The sequence below is a fragment of the Natrix helvetica genome, assembly GCF_964273705.1.
Source record: "Natrix helvetica genome assembly, chromosome: 1".
Lineage (NCBI taxonomy): Eukaryota > Metazoa > Chordata > Lepidosauria > Squamata > Natricidae > Natrix > Natrix helvetica.
Window position 1 is genome coordinate 13,504,696 of NC_138548.1, and position 16,770 is coordinate 13,521,465.

The window sequence follows — 16,770 nt, forward strand, 5'->3', positions numbered from 1 at the left end:
GCAACTTAGAACTGAGGAGAAATTTCCTGACAAGTTAGAACAATTCATCAGTGGAACAACTTGCCTCCAGAAGTTGTAAATGCTCCAACACTGGTTTTTAAGAAGATGTTGGATAACCATTTGTCTGAAGTGGTGTACGATTTCCTGCCTAGGCAGGGGGTTGGACTAGAAGACCTCCAAGGTCCCTTCCAACTCTGTTATTCTATTCTATTCTATTCTATTCTAACTAAACGAATAGCTATAAGTCAAGGACTACCTGTACACATTAATGCTATTTTTTTGCCAGTTGAAATAGCCAAACAGACCAGGAACCTTCAGTATTCAGTCTAAACCAGGATTCCTGATATGTCAGTACTGGCAAAAAGCCAAAACAGAGGCTTCGTTTTTGCTCCTACTTTGCTTAAGAATGACAACACAGAAATCCTTTTATAATACCGAACAAACCAATACTTAAGTTTATTTTCTACATCACTACAACAGGTCAAAGAAATAAAAGCACAAATTTTAGGTACTTCCAACCAGCCAAAGCCGAATGGTATCCCATTTGCAATAAACAATAAACTAGAATTTCCGCAGCTGGGCATATTGCTGTATGTGAGCAGAGCAATTTACGCAGAGTCTTCTTTAGCATTGATTCATTTTGCTTATTTTATGGTGTTTATAACCCATCCCAGTCCCAAAGGACTTTGTGCAGTAGACACGATCAACAGAAATGCCCTCCCCAATGAGTAAACAAGGTCAAACCCAATTAATCACACAAAGCAACGTTATCCTCAAAGCAAACATGAACCAGGCAACCCAAACCGGATTGAAATAATTACTTATTATATAATAAATAATTGAACTGCAGCAAAATGGGGGCTGCATGTATTGTTGTGTGTGTGAATATTGCAAAGAATGGGGAGGGGGGGGCTGTTATGGGAAAGGTTAAGCCGGTGTATAAATAACATCTGCACCCAGCAATATGGGTGCTCTTGTAAAGGAGGGCCTTAGTGGGAGGGAGTATTGTTGGACTGCCCTATACTGGGAAGCCAGCTGTTGGAGGGGAGCATGGGGGAGAATCTTACGGTGTGGGGCAGGAGGAAGAAGACCAGACAATCCTGGATGTGAACGATTAAAAGTCCTTCACGTCAATCTCTTCAGTAGATCCTGGTATTGCAGGGCGGTTCAGAGAGAACGCCTCACCAGGCGAACTGCTTTTATTTTATTTCTATAAGGTAGTCCTTGACTTAAAACCAAAATGTCTGTTGCTAAGCAAGACAGTTGTTCAGTGAGTTCTGCCCCATTTGATGAGCTTTCTTGACATAGTTGTTAAGTGCCTCACTGTGGTGTTAATTTAATAAGACAGTTGTTAAGTAAATCTGGCTTCCCCATGGACTTTGCTTGTCAGAGGGTCACAAAAGGGGATCCCATGACCCTGGGACACAGCGACCATCATAAATATGAATCAATGACGGTCGCTGTGAATTTATCAGTTACCAAGCATGTAAATTTTGATCACGCCACCATGGGGATGCTACAATGGGTGTAGGTGTGAAAAACAGTCATAGGTTTTATTCCAATTTCATTTTAAATCTTGTTTTATTCCAGTTTCATTTTAAATTGTATTTTATCCAATTCCATTTTAAATTGCTTTTGTCAAATGTTAGTAATAATTTGTTTCTGGAACTTTGCACTTCGACATGGCCTAAAGGGCTAATCAATCAATAAAGATGACGAAGTAGCTTTGTGCTATTTCATGCTAGCAACGGTCACATCACTTTTTTTCTGTGCCATTGTAACTTTGAATGGCCATTAAACAAACCGTTGTAAGTCGAGGGCTACGTGTAGCTGCCCATCTCAACATGTGACTCTGGGTGTCATGTATCACAAAACATAAAAATAATTAAAACAGTACAAAATAACAGTCTGTGAAACCAAATAAAATCGTTACTGCTAATACAACCAGAAAACGAGGCCTTTACCACCTCAATATTACTTTATTATGAAGCTGCATTGATAGAATCTTGCAAATCTGAAAGTACATTTCCCCCCCACCCTCGCCCTATCTTCTTTACCATCCCAAGAAACTAGGAAGGGTGAGCCTCTTGCCCCCACCATTAGGCAGTTGTGGGTTACTCTCTCTCTTATCTAACCATTCCTTAGGTAGCAGCTCTGCCCACTATCCCAAGGTCATTCCACATACTATTACAGCAGAGGAATACAGAGATAAACTTAAGGAAGGAATACAAGAATGACTAAATATTAGTTCAGCCCTTGGAAGAGGAAAGGGTGAGAAAGAAACTCAAGATTCCCCTCCCTTTTTCTCTTGGGTATAAGGCAACGTTTTTCAAATTTTTCAACTTTTAAGATGTGTGGATTGGGAATTCTTCAACTTCCAGAAGTCCCCAGCCAGCTTTCTTTAACATTGTGTAGACCAGGGGTCTCCAACCTTGGCAACTTTATAACTTGTGGACTTCCAACTCCCAAAGTTCCTCAGCCATCGCAGAGCATTGTGTGAGTTGAAGTCCACAAGCCATAAAGTTGCCAAGGTCAGAGACCCCTGGTGTACACTGTGTAATCATAAAGTTGCCATGATTTGAGAAATATAGTATTGGTATAACAGGAGGCAGAGGGGAGCTCTGTCCACCTTTCAGAGTTCTGTCCATAACAATAAAGTTGTAGTCATTCTTCTGGCCTCTTCATTTCTTGACTTGTCCCCCCTTGAAGGCCTTCACTCCACTAAGATCTCTTCTTCCTTCTCTCCATCCCTCAAATCCCACCAGGGTACGGACGGTGGAACAGCTTGACCAGCGTTATCTTCTGGTCCCCGAGAAGGTCAAAGATGCTTACTTGGTCCACCTTGTGCAAACTTTCCAAGATGAACACGAGGACTGGTCCATCATGATCTTCACCAACACTTGCAAGTGAGTTTGTCCAGAGCATCTTTGCCTCCATCATTTCTGCTTTCTCTCCTTCTCTCCAGTCCCTTCTTTTGGCCCAGAACTGATATTCTAGTCTTAATGGAAGGACATTTGCGCCAAAACATACCCATCAATTCAAATTAAAGTTTTTGAGGTTGATTTTTTTTTAAATCAGTTTTTTTTTAAGAGAAGGCCATTGGGGTGGATTTAGTTTATCTAGTGCCATGATGGCAAACCTATGGCACATGTGCCAGAGGGGGCACACAGAGCTCAGAGAGCTGGCACATGCGCTGTCGCCCCAGGTCAGATCGCCGTGGCTTTTCTTTCGTGAGCTTGTTTTCCTGCAAACGACAAAACAGAAGCTCACGAAAGAAAGATCTTACCTCTTGCCGCGCTGACAGTGTTGGGATGCTTGGCCTCCTGCTGGCCAGCTGGTCTTTGGGTCTCTGCTGCGCATGCATGCATTTGCGCATCTTCACGCATACACTTGCATGCATGCGCACACGCACAGTATGGGCACTCAGTGTCAAAAAGGTTTGCCACCACTGATCTAGGGTAAGAGGTTGTATAAGGGAGAAAGTGCAGTTTTCTCTTTTCTTACCTTGAATACTTTAAATACCCCCTATGCCCTGAGTAGGATGGGACTTCTCCTAGACGTATCTTTTCCTTCAGCACTTCCTGGAATGATTAGATAATCAGATTTCGCTATCGAAAGTACTGAAGAAAAGGTAAGCTTTCTGTGCAGAATCCAGCACTGCTGGGAGCACATGGGGGATTTTGAAGTCTAATGTGATAAAGAGTATGTCAGGTTTCCGAAAGATGCCCTAATTGATTCACGAGCCTCGAGCCAAGTTTCAAAAGAAAACCAGTCATTTATTGGGAGCACCATTTTGGCAATACCCTATTGCAGTCAGATCTAAGCCTCATTTGAATTATGGCTGAACTTTACCCCTGTTCATTCCCTCCCCTCAGTCTGTGTCATAAATCACATTCACCGAGGTGCACACCTCCCAAGCCTGCTGTAGTAATCTGAGATCCAACTCTAGCCGAAGGTATGCGTGGAATGCGTTCCCCCCCTTTCCTCACCATGGCAATTTTATGAGTTGACATTCAATTTCACTTGGATAATGGGCCCAAAAGCTCCCTGCCTCATTTGCAACGATTTCATTGTGAGCCAGTCCTTTCTCCTTAAGTAGAAAACAGAGGAAAGGTGAATGCAGCCTCTTTGTCCCAATCTCAGTGCAAGGTCAATCTTTCAAGGAACGTTAGCAAACAGATCCTTATGTCAGGGTTCCAAATAGCATCCAAAATTAAATCAGATTCCAAGGCAAAGTATTGCTCAAAGTTCCAATTTATTAAGAGAGCCATCTGGGAAAACCCGAATCTGAAAGCTTCCCGGTTTTCCCCACCCAGTTGAAAGTTCACAAACTTGCCCAACACCCACCAGCCCATCACTTGGTCCAATCTCCTACTGCCATGCTGGCAGCTTCCACCCATCCAGTTCCGGTCAGGTGCAGAGGTGCAGAGGCAAAGGATGACCTTGGCTTTCTAGAAAGAATGTTGTTATGGCTACATATCAACTCCGTACAATCCTCCCTCTCCCATTTTCCCACAATCGAAGAAGCATAGTAGAATAATAGAAAGTGTGGCAGGCCAAATATCCAAAAGGAATATGGCTGCAGGCCTGACACCTTACCTATCAAGTTTAATCATTTGTGGATTCAAAGAATTGCATTAACCAAGCTGTCAAACTTGCCTTGGGACACCCTCAGGAGCTGTCCCATCCTTTTGATTAAAACAGATGGAGAGGGCAATGATGTTTCTGAGCAGATGTAGAGTTGTAGTTCCTGCACTAGTTGTCTTGCCCATCCAAGAGAAGCAAAAGACTGATTTTATCATTTTATTTTTTATGAGATTTATATGCCACCCACCTTGCTCTCCCTTTTTAGGACCTGTCAAATTCTCAACATGATGCTCAGGAAGTTCAATTTCCCATCCGTGGCTCTCCACTCAATGATGAAGCAGGTGAGCCAGTGATGGCCTCCAACAGCTGCCCAGAGGATGGAAGATTGGCGCTTGAGGCCAATCCCTCAAGTCGTCTTCTGCCATGCTGACTCCTTGTGTTCTGACCTAGGCTTCCAGAGAAAGCATAAATCACAATCTTAGTCCCCAAACCCCTCTTTTACTTATACGGCTGTAAATTATGGACATTAACAGTCCGCAAGGCTTCACAAACAGTCCGTGAAGATTCCGACAGATGTCTGCTCGAGTTGCCACAGTCTCTCTGGGGAATGTTAATAAACACCCACCTTATCTCCCTGGGAATGCTGCCACAAACCTAATTGCCAAATGCAGAGCAAGGCCAAACTTGGCCCAGAGTCAAACAGAACTTTTCCAAGCTTGATCCGACCAGATGAACTAGTTGCTTCCTGCAAAAGTTCACGTCCTGTTTGTTCATCTTTTGTCTTATGAGAGGAGCCAATCGTCTCCAAGCCTTACTCCCAAGTCGACCCTGTTTTCTTAATTGTTCTTGCCTTCTGGCAGCTCTGCACATGCGCACACTGGGAACAGGCTCCTGCTGTTCTTCTCCCTTGCTTATGTCAGGCTCCGGAGGCAGGAAATAACTACCACATGGCCCTGGCCCCCTCTCTGCCTCCGACACAGAGTCCTCATCCGAGCCTTCCCCAGACTCCAGGACTGGCCCAGGTTCCTCCCTAACCTCATCACTGTCCGAATCTACAACACCTTGTCACGTAGCATCTTTTCCACGGATGCCAGCTCCAAGCCTTCCTGGGGCATAAGAAGGTCCACAAGCCCCTCTCTTTTTCCATCCATCCCAAGGACGTTTCTAAGCTGCATTTCCAATTGTGCTTTTGCAGAGAGAGTGGGGGGGGGGAGTGTCCATCTCTCAATGAATAAAGCAGATTCACACGTAGGGAGTTCCAGGTTGAGTTCCCGGTATCCCACGTCAAGCAGATCCTTTGGCCTGCAGAATCCTCATCCGAATCCCCAGCAAGGCCTAAGTTTCCCCAAAAAGCACAAAGCAGATTCCTGGTGCCGACAAAATCCCCTTTTATTCAACGAATGTGAATTCCTCTCATTCACATTCAGCAAAGGCCTGTCAAACAGTCTTTCAAAGGTGAAATTATGACCACAGATTTTATCTGTTTTGGAAAGCTGCCATGTAAATATTTTCCAAATGAGGTGCTGTGCAAGGAAAGACTTGGCACAGAGTCTCTGGGATCCACGGACAGATCTTCACACTCCTGAAACGAACGAACGAATTGTTTCCTGCAAAAGCCCACTCCCCTTTCGCTCCTCTTTTAGTCCCTATGGGAGGGGCCATTCACCATCCACCTGTGGTTTTACTCCCCCAAGTCCACCCTGATTTCTCAGCTGTTCTTTTCTTCTGGCAGCTCTGTGCATGCGCACACTGGGAACAGGCTCCAGCTGTTGCTCTGCCTCACTACTGTCTAGCTCCAAAGGCAGCTGAGAACTGTCAGACGGCCCTTGCCCCCCAACACAGAGCCCTCATCAGAGCCTTCCCCAGATTCCAGGACTGGCCCATGTTCCTCCCCAACCTCCTCACTGTCCGACTCTGCTACCAGCTCCGCTGGCCGCTGGGGGGCACAACCGCCATTGCTAGAGAAAGCAAGCTTGATAAAAGCAATTTCCTGCTCTGATTATCTTTTTTCTTTCTCTCTTTTTGGGGGCTCAGAAACAACGTTTTGCAGCGCTGGCAAAATTCAAATCGAGTGTCTTTAAGATCTTAATAGCTACCGATGTAGCTGCCAGGTGAGTGAAGCCAGTCTGGGGCTAAAATAGGTGCAGAAGGGAACACGGTCCCAGGTTAGGTAGGATGCCAAGCTTAACCATCTTCTCTGTGTTCAATTTCTTTTGGATTTTTTAGGGGGCTCGACATTCCCACCGTCCAAGTAGTCATCAATCACAACACACCTGGACTCCCCAAAATCTACATCCACCGAGTGGGCCGAACAGCCCGAGCTGGTAAGGGGGATTCTCTTCATTGCTTTGAATCCATTGTCCTTTCTGACTCTGATTTGTTCTCTTTGGTAGCAACAGGAACCCTTAAGGGTTATGCACCCTGGGACTTCAGAGCCCCACGTTGATTGACGTTTGAACTGGCCTTTAGAAAGAGGCCTCCCTCTGGGATTCTCCTCCTTCTAATCAAAGGCCTTGAGCATCCTTGCCCAGGGAAAGATGCTGTTTATTCTGTACGTTGTGCTGAAATCTTCTTCTTGCTGGAATTTTTCAATGTGCTGACATGCTTTTTCTTTGCATTCATCACCTCAAGGTTCTTTATAGGTAGCCCTCACCTTACGACGTAACTGACCCTAGAATTATCATTGCAAGTCGAGGTTGTTAAGCGGGTCGCCACTTGATCACGCCCGTGACCTTTTTGCTTTCTTAAGGGAAGGGGGGAAGAACCATCTGTGCCCACCACTTAGGTCTCTCTCCTGGCTGTTCTTTTCAGGTCGCCATGGAATTGCCATCACGCTGGTGACCCAATATGACATCCATCTCATCCATGCGGTTGAAGAACAGATCAGTAAGTTGCAAAACGTTGGAAAATTTTGGGGTGGGTGGAGAGCCTGGAAAAATATGTCAAGATTTCACTGGCTACCATAGTTGGCAGCATGGCTGGCCGTGGAATTCTGGGAGTTGAAGTCCACGGGCATCTAAAATTGCCAAGGTTGGACACCCCTGGGTTCTCACCTCCATTCGGCCAAAGATTTGTATGCAGCAACAACCACAAAAAAGTACTGAAGCTAGAGATTTAGAGGAAGATGTTTATTCTTATCACTGGGTTAAAACCATACTTTTTATTTTATTCTTGTTTTTGATTGCCTTCTATTATAATATTTATATATAGCTTTTGTATTTTTTACCTCTACTTGTACCCTGCCCGGAGTCGCTCTACGACAGAGGTGGGCCGTTTCTAATATAAATCCAAATAAATACGTAAAGCCCAAATGCAACAAGTTATGGGCAGCTCATGTGTAAACCCAACTGTTGTTTGCAAATCATGGTATCAGGGTTCCAAATAGCATCCAAAATTAAATCAGTGTCCAATGTAAAGTATTGCTCAAAGATCCAATTTATTAAGAGAGCCATGTTGGCACATGTGGGAAAACCCGAATCTGAAAGCTTCCTGGTTTTCCCCACCTAGTTGAAAGTTCAAGATCTTGCCCCCACACCCACAAGCCCATCACATGGTCCAATCTTCCACTGCCATGCTGGCAGTTCCATCCATCCAGTTCTGGTCAGGTGCAGAGACAAAGGATGACCTTGGCTTTCTAGAAAGAATGTTGTTATGGCTACATATCATCTGACTCCGTACAATCCCCCCTCCCATTTTCCCACAATAGAAAAAGGCATAGTAGAATAATAGAAAGTGTGGCAGGCCGAAGATCCAAAAGAAAAGATGGCTGAGGCCTCACACATGGTTTATAATGGTTGTGTGAATCTGTGCATGGCTAAATAAGCCCCACTTTGGCCCCGTGACTGAGACAAGTACCTCTGCTCTCTCTACCCGTCCTTGCTTTTGGTTGTCATATTGATGTATTTGTTCTCATTGTATTCTTTTTGTCATTGATTCTTTTATTGTTCTATTATCTTACTTCTGTTTACATGTAGAGGAGCCCTGGGGGGAGATAGATGGCAAATAATATTTACAAATAAATAAATAAATGGAAGTCCCCAGTCACTGTGTGTAGAGCTTGAAACCCAAGTCTTTCTCTCCATTGGAGACAGACAGTTTGGTTCTTTTCTACAGGCCGTCCTCACCTTACGACCACTACGGAGCCCAATGTTTCTCTTGCTAAGTGAGACATAGGTTAAGTGAGTTTGGTCCCATTTTACAACCTTTCGTGCCACAGTTGTAAAGTGAATCGCTGCAGTTGTTAAGATAGTAACACAATTGCTAAGTGAATCTGCCTTCCCCATTGCCTTTGCTTCTCAGAAGGTCGCAAAAGGGGATCGCGTGACCCCAGGGCACTGTGACCATTATAAATATGAGTCAGTTGCCAAGCGTCTGAATTTTGATCATTGACTATGGGGTTGCTGCAAGAGTTGTGTGAAAAACGGTCTGTGAAGTTCCCAAAAGATGCCCTAATTAATTTACGAGCCTCTAGACAAAGTTCAAAAGAAATCCACTCATTTATTAGGAACAACATTTTGACATGTTCTTCTGCGGGGCCGAATCTGATTTCCGGTTAATGGTGTCTGAACTTTACCCCTGTGTCTCCCCTCACCTCAGTCTGTGTCATAAATCACATCCACCAATGAGGTGCTGCACCAGGCTATGAACTTTCGCACCTCACATGCCTGCTGTAGAAATCTGAGATCCGACACTGGTCGAAGGTACGCATGGAATTCTTGCTCCCTTTTCCATGTCAACTTGATAAGAGTCATGGAAACGCTTTACAAGTTGAAACGGTCATTTGCCATTGTAACTTCCAACGGCCATTAAACAAAGTGTTGTAAGTCGAGGACTACCCGCCTAGCAGGAAATGGCAGAGATGCTCATGTACAAGGGGTGAAAAGATGGAGCTTTGCTTTTTTTTTTTTTTAACCCTATCAACGTCTCGCTTATCCCCTCCTTTAGAAATGAAGCTTCAGGAGTTTTCCATGGAGGAGCAAAAAGTGCTGAAAATCCTCACCCAAGTGAACGTGGTCCGACGGGAATGTGAGATCGTAAGTGGAGGGAGAGGGAAGGAGTTGGATCCCAAGCCCCAAATGGTTTCCCTGGACAAGTGAGGATTTGGAGCCTGATCGGCCCAGTCCATTACTTTTCCCGACTCTCTATCCAAACATATCAATCAAGTAATCCCACAATGTTACGTGTTCTTTTTTTAAAACTCTCAGAGACTGGAGGCAACCGATTTTGATGAGAAGAAGGAAATAAATAAGCGGAAGCAGATGATCCTGGAAGGAAAGGTAAGCTGGAAGAATCCTCTTGCTGCCAGGAGAGGCAGTGGCGAAGCGGGAATCACACACCAGTCCTGACGCTCCCATCAATGGAAGCTTGCAGATCAGGAGTAACTGCTAGATTCACAGGTGTCTCCAACTTTGTCAACTTTACGACGTGTGGACGTCAACTTCCAGAATTCCTCAGCCAGCGCATGCGCTGGCTGAGGAATTCTGGAAGTTGACGTCCACACGTCGTAAAGTTGACAAAGTTGGAAACTCCTATGATAGAACACACTACCAAGGACTTATTGACAGGGCAGGTCACTAACACATAAAGAGATGCCAAACCCCTCCCCCTTCTATCACGGATGATGTTACCTACCGTATTATTCAGAATATAAGACGCACCTTTTCCCCTCAAAAAAGAGGGCGAAAATCTGGGTGCGTCTTAAAACTGAATGCAGCATTGTTGGCCTACTGAAACCCCGCCCCCTTTGCAAAAATGGATGTGCATAGCCTTTAGGAGGCTTGCAGGATGCTCCTGGGGGCTGGGGAGGGCAAAAAAGAGCACAAAATGGGCCGTTTTTGCCCCACCCTCCCCCAGCTCCCAGGAGCAGTCTACAAGCCTCCCAAACCCTCTCCATGCCCCCCCCTTTTTTTGCAGAAAAACTGGCTGTTTTTTTTTCCTCGTTTTTGCCCCCCCCCCCGCTGCCCCAGAAGCACACTAAGAGCCTCCCAAAACTCTGCATGCCCCCCCCTTTTTTGTAAAAAACAGGCACTTTTTGTGAAAAAGGGGCCATTTTTAGCTTGTTTTGGGGGGGGGCAGAAGCCCTCTAAGAGCCTCCCAAAGCTCTGCATGCCCCCCCCCCTTTTTTTTTTTTTTTTGCAAATGAAACGAGGCGTGCAGAGGGTTTGGGAGGCCTGCAGAGTGCAAAATCTTTTTTTTAATGTACCTCTTCAATATCATGCTGCGTCTTATACTCCGCTGCGTCTTATAGTCCGAAAAATGCGGTAGTTGGGTAATAAAATGTCCTCAAGAAAAATACCAAGCTCAGAGGCCACCAAAGGCCCTACCTACACTTTGCCTTTTTGGGATTGTGTTTTTTTTTCCCCATCCTTGACCCATTGCACAATTGCTATAAAGCAAGCAGGCAAACTTGCAGGTCACTCTGGTTTCCTGTCAGTTTCCATCTGGATCTCACAGCCGCTACTGTGTTAAAACTGACTTCAGAGTTGTAACGTAGGCGGGTTCCACGTTAATGTGTTGCATGTAAACCCACATGTTATGCTTGGCAAACAACGGTCTTATCAGCCTGTGTCACGGCTAATCAGCGTGCTTATTCTGAAGCCATGGTTTTTAGCACACTGAACAAACCCGGCCATGTATTAACCACAGGTGGCACATGGAGCCATTTGTCAGGGCACGCGAGGTGTTGCCCTGTCAGCTGTCCAGCGCGCATGCGTGCGCTGGCCAGCTGAGTTCAGCTTTTTGAAAGCCATTTTTCACCCTCCCCAGGCTCCAGAGGCTTTATAGGAGCCTGGGGAGGGCGAAAAGAGCCTCCCCCAGCCACCCCCAGAGGCCCTCCAGAGGCTTCAGGAGCTTCCCTGAAACCTCCAGAGTGCAAAAAAACGGCCCTATGGGCAAACCAGAAGTTGGGGAACAGACTTCCTGTTTGCTCGTAGGGTCGGTTTAAGCCCTCCGGAGGCTTCAGGGCCTTACAAGCAAACCAGAAGTCACTTCCGGTTTGCTTGTAGGGTCATTTTTTGTCCAAGGTCCCTGAAGCCTCCGGAGGGCTTAAAACAACTCTACAAGCTAACCAGAAGTGACTTCCGATTTGCTCGTAGGTCATTTTTTGCCCTCCAGAGGCTTCAGGGAAGGGTGGGAGAGGCTGTTTTCACCCTCTCCAGGCTCCTATAAAGCCTCTGGAGCCTGGGGAGGGCGAAAAAAGCATGCAAAAAGTAGGAGGGAGCGCCTCTCATGCGCACATGCGTATTGGGGGGGGGGTGTTTGCACATTGCATTATGGGTGCGGCACACCCGCGCACAACCCCCAGCGCTCCCTCCTCTTATGGCATGCGAGCCAAAAAAGGTTCGACATCGCTGCCCTATTCTATTCTAATTCCATTCCCTATTCTATTCTAATTCCATTCCCTATTCTATTCTATTCTATTCTATTCTATTCTAATTCCATTCCCTATTCTATTCTATTCTAATTCCATTCCCTATTCTATTCTAATTCCATTCCCTATTCCATTCCCTATTCTATTCTATTCTATTCTATTCTATTCTATTCTAATTCCATTCCCTATTCCATTCTATTCTAATTCCATTCCCTATTCCATTCCCTATTCTATTCTATTCTATTCCATTCTATTCTATTCTAATTCCATTCCCTATTCTATTCTAATTCCATTCCCTATTCCATTCCCTATTCTATTCTATTCTATTCCATTCTATTCTATTCTAATTCCATTCCCTATTCCATTCTATTCTAATTCCATTCCCTATTCCATTCCCTATTCTATTCTATTCTATTCCATTCTATTCTATTCTAATTCCATTCCCTATTCCATTCTATTCTAATTCCATTCCCTATTCCATTCCCTATTCTATTCTATTCTATTCCATTCTATTCTATTCTAATTCCATTCCCTATTCTATTCTAATTCCATTCCCTATTCCATTCCCTATTCTATTCTATTCTATTCCATTCTATTCTATTCTAATTCCATTCCCTATTCTATTCTAATTCCATTCCCTATTCTATTCTAATTCCATTCCCTATTCCATTCCCTATTCTATTCTAATTCCATTCCCTATTCTATTCTAATTCCATTCCCTATTCCATTCCATTCCATTCCATTCTATTCTATTCTATTCTATTCTAATTCCATTCCCTATTCCATTCTATTCCATTCCATTCTATTCTATTCTAATTCCATTCCCTATTCCATTCTATTCTAATTCCATTCCCTATTCCATTCCCTATTCTATTCTATTCCATTCTATTCTATTCTAATTCCATTCCCTATTCTATTCTAATTCCATTCCCTATTCCATTCCCTATTCTATTCTATTCCATTCCATTCTATTCTATTCTAATTCCATTCCCTATTCTATTCTAATTCCATTCCCTATTCTATTCTAATTCCATTCCCTATTCCATTCCCTATTCTATTCTAATTCCATTCCCTATTCCATTCCCTATTCTATTCTATTCTATTCCATTCTATTCTATTCTAATTCCATTCCCTATTCTATTCTAATTCCATTCCCTATTCTATTCTAATTCCATTCCCTATTCCATTCCCTATTCTATTCTAATTCCATTCCCTATTCTATTCTAATTCCATTCCCTATTCCATTCCATTCTATTCTATTCTATTCTATTCTATTCTAATTCCATTCCCTATTCTATTCTATTCTATTCCATTCTATTCTATTCTAATTCCATTCCCTATTCCATTCTATTCTAATTCCATTCCCTATTCCATTCCCTATTCTATTCTATTCTATTCCATTCTATTCTATTCTAATTCCATTCCCTATTCTATTCTAATTCCATTCCCTATTCCATTCCCTATTCTATTCTATTCTATTCCATTCTATTCTATTCTAATTCCATTCCCTATTCTATTCTAATTCCATTCCCTATTCTATTCTAATTCCATTCCCTATTCCATTCCCTATTCTATTCTAATTCCATTCCCTATTCTATTCTAATTCCATTCCCTATTCCATTCCATTCCATTCTATTCTATTCTATTCTATTCTAATTCCATTCCCTATTCCATTCTATTCCATTCCATTCTATTCTATTCTAATTCCATTCCCTATTCCATTCTATTCTAATTCCATTCCCTATTCCATTCCCTATTCTATTCTATTCTATTCCATTCTATTCTATTCTAATTCCATTCCCTATTCTATTCTAATTCCATTCCATTCTATTCTATTCTAATTCCATTCCCTATTCTATTCTAATTCCATTCCCTATTCTATTCTAATTCCATTCCCTATTCCATTCCATTCCATTCTATTCTATTCTATTCTATTCTAATTCCATTCCCTATTCCATTCTATTCCATTCCATTCTATTCTATTCTAATTCCATTCCCTATTCCATTCTATTCTAATTCCATTCCCTATTCCATTCCCTATTCTATTCTATTCTATTCCATTCTATTCTATTCTAATTCCATTCCCTATTCTATTCTATTCTATTCTAATTCCATTCCCTATTCTATTCTAATTCCATTCCCTATTCCATTCCCTATTCTATTCTAATTCCATTCCCTATTCTATTCTAATTCCATTCCCTATTCCATTCCATTCCATTCTATTCTATTCTATTCTATTCTAATTCCATTCCCTATTCCATTCTATTCCATTCCATTCTATTCTATTCTAATTCCATTCCCTATTCCATTCTATTCTAATTCCATTCCCTATTCCATTCCCTATTCTATTCTATTCTATTCCATTCTATTCTATTCTAATTCCATTCCCTATTCTATTCTATTCTATTCTAATTCCATTCCCTATTCTATTCTAATTCCATTCCCTAATCCATTCCCTATTCTATTCTAATTCCATTCCCTATTCTATTCTATTCTATTCTAATTCCATTCCCTATTCTAATTCTAATTCCATTCCCTAATCCATTCCCTATTCCATTCCATTCCATTCTATTCCATTCCATTCCATTCCATTCTATTCTATTCTAATTCCATTCCCTATTCCATTCTTTTCTATTCTATTCTAAGGCAAATGCTTACAGTAAACAGCCGGGGTTGGAGGGTTTGAGAAAGGGGAGCCGTTTGGGGGCTCTTGCATACAAGGTCTGCTTCTGGGCGTCTTGGGATCTCTTCTTTCCCTGCTTCCGGCAGGATCCTGATCTGGAGATGCAGCGGAAAGCCGAGCTGGCCAAGATTAAGAAGCAGAAGCTCAAGTTCCAGAGCCAAGTCCACCAGACCCTGCAGGAGAGACAGCAGAAGCAGCTTCAGCAGAGGCTGAAGAAACAGGTGCGGCGGAAGAAGCAGAAGCAGGCGAAGTGAGGCAGCTCGTCCTTCCCGCCTTGGAGGCAAAGGACTCTTGTGGGGAGTGACCTGCAACTGAGCTACCGCCTTGCGCCAAAGGGAGGACGCTCCTTGTAACTTTAGCCTTTCTGTGAATGGATCGAAGCACGGGGAGAAAAGGCTTGGGAAAAGGATATTAGCAAAGGCAGGTTGGAGAAATTGCCAAGGATCGTCTCTTTGAGGCATCTCCTTTTTCCAAAACCGAGACTTTCAGTTGGGTTGGGCCCCTGGAGACAGCCCCCCCCCCCCTTTCCAAATGAGGGCTGCATTACAAGATCCTGTCTCGCAGCCAACATTTTCAAGTCTCAGCAGGCAGCCGTGCCACCGAGCAAAGGTTGGTGATTTGTGGGTGGTGGTCTGACCCAGGCTTCCTTAAAAAGCAAGGAGCAGAATCTTGGTCCCGATAAAACCTCTTTTACTGTATATACACGACTGTGAATTCCTTTCATTCACAGTCAGCAAAGCTTGGCAAACAGTCTTTCAGAGGAATATTTATCAACGCGAACCTTATCTCGCTTGGAGAGCTGCCAGATAACTAGTTTCCAAATGCAAGGCAAAGAGTCTCTTATAGTCACAAACAGAACTTTCCACTCTTGAAATGACCGAATGAACAAATTGTTTCCTGCAAAAGCCCCCTCCCCATTCGTTCCTTTTTTGTGTCCTATGGAAGGGGCCAATCTCCTCCAAGATGTGGCTTTACTCCTAAGTCTACCCTGCTTTCTTAGTTGTTCTTGTCTTCTGGCAGCTCTGCGCACACTGGGAAGAGGCTCCAGCTGTTCCTCAGCCTCACTGCTGTCTAGCTCCCTCTCTGCTTTCGACGCAGAGCCCTCGTCTGACCCCAGGACTGGCCCATGTTCCTCCCCAACCTCCTCACTGTCCGACTCTGCTGCCAGCTCTGCTGGATGCAAGTGGGCTACAACAGGTGGATCCTTTTGATGGCAGCAGGATCTGGTTTTGGGGGGTCACCAGAATCTCACAGCCGTGCCAGGCACATGATGGCTAGTAAACCTTGTGCCTTCAATAAGTCACACTCAATGCTGAAGGGAAAATGCTTCTTTGTGTTTCATAAAAGTGTAGCCTTTGGGTTTGACTAACTTCCTTCCAAATGATTTAGACAATTGCAGAAAGGGCATTTCCTCTTCATAACTGTACTTAAGTTTTTAGTCTCTTTCTCCCTCTTCTGTGGGCCTTTGGATGGATGTCAAAAATTGAGGTAATTTATACGGTTTGTCAAATATTATAAAAGTGATTTATCGCTCCACTTTTCAGAGTGGGGGCAGGAGGGCTCTGGTTTTATTTATTATTGTGTTCCTTATCCCAAGCAACTCTAAGCCATTACAATGTAATAAAAACAAAAATATAAGAACTATGATAAGTGTAAGAATAATTTCTAAATTACAAGAATTAATAGCCAACTAGGATCTTCCTTCTTGCACCAATATGCTCTAGTTATGCAGGACATTTCACATTTGTGGTATTTTGGATACCAAATGCCCCATTTTGGTCATGTTGGAATGATTTCAAGCTCAAACACCTTTCAAAATGATTCAAAAACCTGCTTCAACCTCGGTATAGGCCAGAGGTAAGCAACTATGACAACTGTACGCCTTATGGACTTCAACCCCCAGAATTCCTGAGCCAGCCATGTTGGGAGTCCACAGGGCATAAAGTTGTCATAGTTGCCCCCCCCCCCTGGTACAGAATTTGTATGATTTTGCATAACCTCTGACCAAAGGTGCTTTTTTTTCAAGAGGCAACTGGACTTTCTGGTTTTTCTTTGAAGGTGTTTCACTCCTCATCCAAGAAGGATAGAATCAAGATCACGTGAAGTGTTGATGCCGCTTTATAATGCCTTG

The 16,770-nt window shown here is 43.5% G+C and overlaps 1 protein-coding gene across 1 annotated transcript in view; it reads left to right on the top strand.

Moving 5' to 3' along the window:
• The window catches only part of DDX49 (DEAD-box helicase 49), a 34,020-nt gene extending 17,745 nt beyond the window's left edge, over window positions 1–16,275 (top strand). Inside the window, exons 6-13 of the mRNA XM_081959447.1 lie at window positions 2,766–2,906; window positions 4,853–4,928; window positions 6,622–6,698; window positions 6,814–6,911; window positions 7,399–7,473; window positions 9,532–9,620; window positions 9,792–9,863; window positions 14,726–16,275. Of these exons, the coding sequence (XP_081815573.1) occupies window positions 2,766–2,906; window positions 4,853–4,928; window positions 6,622–6,698; window positions 6,814–6,911; window positions 7,399–7,473; window positions 9,532–9,620; window positions 9,792–9,863; window positions 14,726–14,893 (796 nt within the window). The 3' untranslated portion in view covers window positions 14,894–16,275. The remainder of the gene's footprint in view (window positions 1–2,765; window positions 2,907–4,852; window positions 4,929–6,621; window positions 6,699–6,813; window positions 6,912–7,398; window positions 7,474–9,531; window positions 9,621–9,791; window positions 9,864–14,725) is intronic.
• The last annotated feature ends 495 nt before the right edge of the window (window positions 16,276–16,770 follow it).